The sequence below is a fragment of the Callospermophilus lateralis genome, chromosome 15 (genome assembly GCF_048772815.1).
Source record: "Callospermophilus lateralis isolate mCalLat2 chromosome 15, mCalLat2.hap1, whole genome shotgun sequence".
Taxonomy (NCBI): domain Eukaryota; kingdom Metazoa; phylum Chordata; class Mammalia; order Rodentia; family Sciuridae; genus Callospermophilus; species Callospermophilus lateralis.
The window spans coordinates 60,319,032-60,327,800 of NC_135319.1; the positions used below are offsets into that span (position 1 = coordinate 60,319,032).

The window sequence follows — 8,769 nt, forward strand, 5'->3', positions numbered from 1 at the left end:
CAGAACCATTGGTGGTGTCTTAGCAAGATACTGGCATGGGGAAAGTAGTATATTAGTAGGATTATTCTGACAGTGAGGATAAGGATTAAATTATGGAAAGACAGAAGACTGATCCTCAGGTATCTCAAGTGGTTGCCAGGGAATAGGCTATTACCTCCGTATTTCCTTAACAGTTCAAATAATTCTACACAGTCCCAATTTACCTAATGTGGCTGAACAGATGAAGATCTTTAAAATAAATTAATCTTACACATTTCTTTCTTAAGATAAAAGACCAGAAAATAGATGCTGAAACACTGGCAAACAGATATTGGTTAAATCCCTGCTCTTCCTGTCAAATAGTTTTGTGGTCATCTCCATTAACACATTCTTCCCACTATGGACAGTAGGATTAAATTCCTTAAGATTTGACCATGTACGGGCTGGGGATGTGGCTCAAGCAGTAGCGCGCTCGCCTGGCATGCGTGCGGCCCGGGTTCGATCCTCAGCACCACATACAAAGATGTTGTGTCCGCCGAGAACTAAAATAAATAAATATTAAAAAATAAAAAATAAATAAAAAGATTTGACCATGCAGGCTGGGGTTGTGGCTTAGTGGAAGAGCGCTTGCCTCACATGTGTGGGGCATGTGTGGGGCACTGAGTTCGTTCCTAAGTACCACATAAATAAACAAAATAAAGGTATTGTGTCCATCCACAACAACAGCAGCAGCAACAAAAAGATTTGGTCATGTGGTGCTTTCCTTTCTAAAACTATGTCCTGAAGCCTTTGATTAAGACTGTATTTTCCTTAATACCCTCACTCATTTCTAGAGGAGAGCTTTATAGATGGTTGATCTCATTCATTATGCTTTGAATCTTCCGAGATTCCCTCTCTGAGAACCCTATCTTGAAGGTATGATTGGTCAATCTATGTCATGAACTTCATCAATGAAAATGAAGCCCAGAGGGAGAAAGCCATAATCAAAATTTAATTATAACTAGAACATACAAACCATTTAGTTGTATAAAACTATTAAAACAGATACTTCCTTTCATATTACAAATTCTGTACGCTGGAGACAATATGAGCAAAGCCTAGTCTATCAATAAATGAATTTAGAACAAAAGAAAGCTTTCTGATCTGGAAGAGGACAGAAAGAGGCACCCTGCCTAGGCTAAATGGGCCTGCCACTTCTCTATGTCCAGGGATCTTTTCAAATGTAGTAGATCTATAGATTCTTCATTTGTATTAGTCCATCTTAGTATTATTGCTACTCCCATCAGAGCCCAAGCAGTAAAATCTAAGACCCAATGGGCAGGTTTCTCTTCTCCAGGACTCTTACTCCCTTACATCCTGCACATAGCCACCAAAGTTTCTAAACTACCGGTTTCATTAGATCATCCCAGCTCAAAATTCTTAATGACGCCTTACTTAATACTCATTATTTTTCAACTACTTAATTGGGGTGAAAATCCCAATTAAAATTCAAGGCCCAGGCTAGCACTGTTTTACTCTTATGATATAGGACTTATGTTCCAAGGGAAATTCTCTAAAGCTTCAACTAAATTAATCTGTTCACTGTCCTCCCAACACAAAATTCTTACACACCCAGGTTGGACTACACCGACACCTGCCCACACTCCACCACCTGTGCCATTCCTTCAAAGCACAGCCTAGACCCTTAATCTATCTCTGCCCCTCACCATGCTCCTAAAGTACACACTGCCCATCCTGCCCATTTTCTGACACTTGTCAAACTCATTCTTTTTTTGCTGGCTGTACTTTCATGGCCTATGAAACCATTCCAACCAAGCCAGACCACATACTTACACAGTGTTATCACAGTGCCCTGAATTTATTGATCCTAAATATCATTGATGAATGCCAGGAGGGTGAACTGATCTACTTCTACTCACAGTAAGGGGTATTTAGCGTTCGTTACCAGACTGCAAATTTGTAGTGCACACAGAGCAGCGCAGAAGTGAAGGGACACGCCGCCGGAGGACGGCCAAAAACCCGCGTCCTAATCCTGGTTTTACCACAATCTCTGCAATCGTGGGGAAATCACACAATCTCCCTAGGCCTCGGTTGTTTCAGGTGTAAAACAACACAGCTGTTGCGGAGGATCCCAAGGTATCTTTCGGCTCCCAAATTTCCCTCGACAGGAAACTCAACACTGTTCCTCACTACCGCGGAGGGAGGCAAACTTTCACAGTTCAGAGCGCGGGCATTTCCCTCGTCCTGGACACAGTCCGCACGAGAAAAAGCTCAGAGCAGGGTGAGCATCGGTCTCCCCGGACTCACCGGATTCCTTCACCTCATGGCAAAGGAGTCCGCCTCAGGCTGCCGGCCCGTGACGGCAGACTGCCCGACAGTGACGCGGCTCCTGAGAGCGGGCCGGGAGCACTCGGTTCGACCCCGCGCCCCGTGCACTTGTGGCACACGTCCCGTGTCCCCGGGTCACTGCCCCCGTCTGCCCTTAGCCGCCCGAGAGACGCCCTCCACGCCTAGCCAGGGCCCTCGCTCCCGCCAGGCAAGCCGCCCTTCCGGGCCCTGGGGCGGCCTCAGCGTGGCCGTCCGCGCCCCAGGCCGGCGGGACCCGCAGCGTGAGGGGCGGCGGCGGCTTTAAGTGCTGAATCACCACTTTGCAACCCGAGCGCCAAACCACCGTGACCCGAGAGCCCCGAGGGCCCGAGCGCTCTGTCCACTTACCCACAGCGACGCTCCGAGGGGGGCAGGCGGGAGCCAAGGACGGAGCGGAAGGTGCTGGGTAGCGCGGGGTGCAGCAGCCACGTTAGCCGGTACCGCATACCCCGGCGCAGCCGCTGGGATCACGGCGAACGCTTCCTTCTGGCGCTGAGAGCCGGCCCTGCGTACTGCGCATGCTCACTCCTCTGCGCTGCGCCACCTCCCGAGAGCGGCCGAAGGTTTCCACTCCAGGTTTTACCTGGAGCCAGACAGGGAGGGGACTGCGGGGACCGACCGAACCTTGTACAAACTGGCGGGCAGGTGGGACAGAATTTCGGCGGGGGAGCTTCGGAGGCCCACCAACCAAGCTTTCCTGGGCGGGGAGGGTCCCAGCAGGTCACACCCTTCGCACCTGCGAGGGCGTCTCCGTTGCATCAGTCTGGCTGTGGGGTGGAGCGCTCTTGAATACGGTGAGGGCACACACTGCAGGTTTGCCGAGGCACCCAATGGGCTGAGGACGCGGCCCCGCAGGTGTTGGAACAAAGTCCTTGGGAACCACAGCCTCACCGAAAACGAACCCTTGGCGGGCGCAAGGCCCTCGAGCTCCCTCTAGAGTGTGGAAGGAACGTGGGCCGCGAAAGCACGGACGCGCCAGGACTGACCCAGCTGGGGAGCAGGGGAATTCAGACCACAGGAGGTCCACGAGAGAGAGGGACCAGAACCCAGGGCTAAATTTCCATCCTGGGGAAGCTAGCAGTTCTTCAAAGAGGAAGGTGGGGTGGGACAGGCCTCAGCAAAACAAGGCTTTGTGGACCTTCAAATCCAGAGTAAAAATTACTACTCCCCACAATAACCACTACTGTCAGTCTACTTAAGGCATTAGTTTTAAGACAAGACTTTTCTCTGAGGGCTTCATGGTACTTTGCATCCACAAATAATCTAATGGTTGTTATGGATTGGGTGGTATTCCATTACAGTTTACAAGGTTGGAGATGTCTTTAAGGAAAGAGTGAAGTTAGGAATGGTGATTCCCAGACTTGTGGACTTTCAAGTGTCTAGGCCCACTGAACACTGTAGCCAAACACAATGTTCTGAATCCTATTATTACTTCAAATAGGAATTCAGAAGGGAGAATCACTTAATCTAGTTGGTGCTTCATAAGATACCCAAGGACCTATTTTATAATGTACTTCAACTTAAAGTCTAACCTTGAGCTGAAAACGGGTAAAACAAAAATTACTGCAAACACATGATTTTAAGAACTGTTAACATACTAGTCCCATTGCAGACCAGAAAATCATCTCAGAGCAGCTACTATGAGAGCGTTAATGCAGACTCCCGGCACTTAATGCTAACTTAATGAAATCTATAAATGGGTTGGGTTAAGAGTAGATTAAATTTTGTAGGTCCTGAAACATACAGTTTGGGGTATCTTCTTAAGAAATAGAATAGAAATTATAACTACAAAATTATCAATAAAACAATATTTTAAAAAGAATAAACACTAAATCCAATTTAAGAAACAACAATATTTAGAAAGGGAAAATAAATCACAACTAACGGCTCAAGTCTGACTTATCTTTAGGTTATTTATTAGAAATGCTTACACATGGGCTGGGGATGTGGCTCAAGTGGTAGCGCGCTCGCCTGGCATGCGTCCGGCCCCATTCAATCCTCAGCACCACATACAAACAAAGATGTTGTGTCCACCGAAAACTAAAAATATTAAAAAATTCCCTCTCTCTCTCTCTCTCTCTCTCTCTCAAAAAAAAAAAAAAAAAAAAAGAAATGCTTACACATACTGGACACAGAGACATGTCTAATCAGGGCTACTCAGGAGGCTGAAGCAGGAGGATCAAAAGTTCAAGGCCAGTTGGGTCAACTTAGGGAGACCCTGTCTCAAAAATAAAGGACTGGGTAAATGAATTCAATTCCCAGTACTGTCCAAGGAGAGGGGCCAGATGTGTGGCAGGAAGAAAGAAAGAAATGCTTACATACAAATGCTTCCAAAGGGTTGGGGTATAGCTTAGTGATAGTCTATACAGCATAGCAACTTCCATCTCCAGAACAGCAACTAGCTTCTCCTCTTCTACTCTCTGTCTGGGGCTAGTGCAAATGAGGGTACCTGAAATTTAAACTTCATTAGTTCATAATAACTCTGCCTCTGGTGGGAGTAAATGTACTGTATAAGAAAAGTATAATATTGATACAGTCTCAATAAAGAGGATGTAGATAGAAACTAACAGTTGTGACAGTCTACTATATGTAAGGCATTTTACATTGATCCTTCATTAATCTTCACACCACCATCCCCAAAAAGGATATTCCCCACTTGCCAGAGATGAGAAAGCCATGACATAGAGATTAAGTAAGTTGCCTATAGTTGTTCAAAAATAGTAGAATTATAATTTGAATCCAGATTGTCTGATTGCAAAACCTGACTTTTTTCATTCATTCATTTGTTGAGTGAACAGCTATTTATTGAGTGCCTTCTGATTATAAAAGTGCTGAGGATAGGGCAATGGTCCTGTCTTCATAGAACTTACCTTCCAGCTATTTGGTGGAGAAACAGATAATAATCAAGTAAGTGACTACATGATATGAAGAAAATGAAGAACAGGATAAGGGAATAGGAAGCAATGCAGTAGGGGGCTACTTTAAATGAGATGGTCAGAAAAGGCCTCTCTGAGGAGGTGCCATTTCAGGTAAGCCCAGAGTGATGATAAAAAGTGGATAGTGGGAGGATCTGGGGTGTAAAATTTCCCACCCTCACCTAACACCTATTTGAGAAGTGGAAAATACTAATGGTCTGAAGTCATTCCTTGCCCCAGGTGAGAAAATTGGAAATATGAGTATTCTAACATACTTTAAGACAGATATAAATTGCTTCTGGTTCATCTGTGCTATAAGTCCTTTTGATTAGCCCAGTTAGAATAGAATCCACTTTAGAGCTGACTCAGGAGTTCCTAATGAATTGGAAGGGGGAAAAAACAAAATCCAGTGATGGCAGATTGCCACTTATTTCCTAATTGGTAACATTCATAAAAGTAACATCCTTTGAACTAATCTAAACTATTTTGTTATATGTTAAAAATAAATAGCCTGTCCTGGTGGCACACTCTTGTAATCCCAGCAGCTCAGGAGGCTGAGGCAGGAGGATCATGAGTTCAAAGCCATCCTTAACAATTTAGTGAGGCCCTAAGCAACTTAGTGAGACCCTGTCTCTAAATAAAAATATTGAAAGGGCTGGGGATGTAGCTCAGTGGTTAAGTGTCCCTAGGTTCAGTTCCTGATACCAAAAAATTAATCAGTTAATTTTTAAAAATTAAAAAATTAAAATCTAGCCAGGCACTATGACTTATGTCAGTAATCCCAGTGATTTGGGAGACTGGTACAGGATTTCAAATTTGAGGCCAGCCTCAGCAACTTTGTGAGACCCTGTTTCAAAATAAAAAGGCTGGGGATGTAGCTCAGTGGAAGAACACCCTGGAATTCAATCCCAGTACTGCAAAAATAAATAAATAAATAATGAATAAATTTAAAAGACAAAAATTAAATCTGGGTTGGGTGTAGTAGAGCACTTACCTAACATGTGCAGGGCCTAGGGTTTGATCCTTAGCACTAAAAAAACATAAAATAGAAAATAATCCTAGGGACCATTTTCTCATCTGAATTAGAACTTGACCTCCTTCTTTTTCTTTTCTTCACCATGTGAGGCAGAGAGGACCCTAAGCACAGCTGTTTGCACAACCCCTGACTTTGGCTGCTGGTGACTCTCAATCCGCCTAATATGCTACAGACTATTTCCTCTCAATTACCATAGACTGTCAACCTTGAAAATAAATAAGTAAATAAATAAATAAAATCTCCAGAATTCTGAATCTATCAGATCAAAATTTTGTCGCAGCTGGGCATGGTGGTACATGCCTGTAATCCCAGTTTGGGAGGCTGAGGCAAGAGGATCATGAGTTCAAAGCCAGCCTCAGCAAGTTAGCAAGGCCCTAAGAAACTGTGTGAGACCCTATCTCTAAACAAAACACAGAATTGGGCTGGGAACATGCCTCAGTGGTTAAGTGCCCCTGAGTTCAATCCTTGGAACAACAACAACAACAAAAATGTGCTAGTAGCTAAAGAGAAAAGAGAATTGATAATGAATTGAAATTTAAAGTTTTCATTTTTCAACCTGTGTTTAACTGAGCATAGGTAAATGACCCTATGATAGTCACTGAAACAGTGCTGGTCTGGGGTTGTGGCTCAGTGGTAGATTGCTTGTCTAGCATATGTGAGGCACTGGGTTCGATTCTCAGCACCACATAAAAAATAAATAAAGAGCCACCAACAGCTAATAAGATATTTTTAAAAAAATCAATGCCCTTTAACTTTTGCTAGATAGAAAGAAGACAATTCTCCAAAAGAAAGGACATTCCCAATGCCTTCTTATTTCTCATTGTGTCTTCTATGTGCCTAACATACTTATTAAAGAAATGCATATGATCCTATACTTAGAAGAGCCACAAAACTCCACCAGAGACTTCAAGGTTTGATAAATTCTGCAAAGTAACTGGGTACAAAACCAACATAAAAAAACCAATAGTTTTTATACACACCAACAATGAATCTCCTGAAAAATCAGGAAAATAATTCCATTCACAATGGCCTCAAAAATTTAAAAACCTAGGAATAAATCTAACCAAAGAGGAGGTGGAAAGGAGGTGGAAAGACTTCTACAATGAAAATTTTAGAGTACTGAAGGACAAAATTCTTGGATAGACAGAATAATATTGTAAAAATGGCCATATTACCAAAAACAATATATTGATTCAATACAGTCTCCACAAGATACCAATGACATTCTAGAAAAAAGTTCTAAAATTCTTTTTTTTAATATTTATTTTTTAGTTTTTCAGCGGACACAACATCTTTATTTGTATGTGGTGCTGAGGATCGAGCATGCCAGGCGAGCGCGCTACCACTTGAGCCACATGCCCAGCCCCAAAAGTTCTAAAATTCTTGTGGAAGAATAAAATATCCAGAATAGCCAAAGCAATTCTCAACAATAAGAGCAATGCTGGAAGCATCACAATTCCCAACTTCAAATTATACTGCAGAGATACAGTAATAAAAACTGCATGGTACTGGCATAAAAACAGACACGTGCACAAATAGAATAAAATAGAAGACCCAGAGACAAACCCATACAGATAGTTATCTGATCCTGGCAAAGTGTCCAAAAACAGACGTTGGAGAAAAGATGGCCTTTTTAATAAATAATGCTAGAAAAATTGAATATCCATATGTAGAAGAATGAAACTTGAGTAGGGCATGGTGGTGCAGACATGCAACTCTAGGTACTGGGAGACTGAGAAATAAGCACTGAAGTTCAGGCTCAGTGTAGGCAACTTAAGAGGGATCCTGTCTCAGAAACAAACAGGTCAGGGAATATAAGTCAGTGGTAAAGCACCCCTGGGTTCCATCAGCACAGTGGGGAGTGGGGATGAAACTTGACCTCTTTTACCCTGTACAAGTCAACTCAAAGTGGATCAAAGAAAGATTTAAGGCCAGAAACTCTACAAGTGGTAGAAGAAAATATAGGATCAACACTTCAATATGTAGGTGCAGGCATATCCTTCCTCAAGAAAACTCCTAAAAAAAGACAACAAGAATTAATAAAAAGAGATGGCAATGGGCTAGGGTTGTAGCTCAGCAGTAGAGCCAGAAAGATAAGAAACCAGACCCCAAAGAGTACCCATTGAATGGATCCATTTGTATAAAATTGAAAGCCAGACAAAACCAATCTATAGCCTAAGAAGTTAGGTTAGTGGTAGGTGGGCACAGTGGCACATGCCTATAATCCCAGCTATTTGGAAGGTTGAGGCAGGAGGATTGCAAATTAGAGGCCAGCCTCGGCAATTTATCCAGACCTTGTCTCAAAATAAAAAAAGTAAAAAGAACTGGTGATATGTCGTTATGGGCAAAGGTTCGACTTATGCTGTCAAGGTAGAGAAATAAAGAATGCCCCCATGTTTCTGCCATTTTTCAACACTTTATTCACTCAAATCACTCAATACAATTTCATTCTATAGGTTTTTAATCAAGAAA

At 43.0% G+C, this 8,769-nt stretch overlaps 1 protein-coding gene across 2 annotated transcripts in view; it reads right to left on the minus strand.

Moving 5' to 3' along the window:
- Positions 1-2,842, minus strand: part of Ide (insulin degrading enzyme) — a 92,677-nt gene extending 89,835 nt beyond the window's left edge. For both annotated transcript variants that reach the window (XM_076834211.2, XM_076834210.2), the window contains exon 1: positions 2,695-2,842. In XM_076834211.2, coding sequence (XP_076690326.1) covers positions 2,695-2,792 — 98 coding nt within the window. In that variant the 5' untranslated portion in view covers positions 2,793-2,842. The remainder of the gene's footprint in view (positions 1-2,694) is intronic.
- Positions 2,843-8,769: the final 5,927 nt, after the last annotated feature.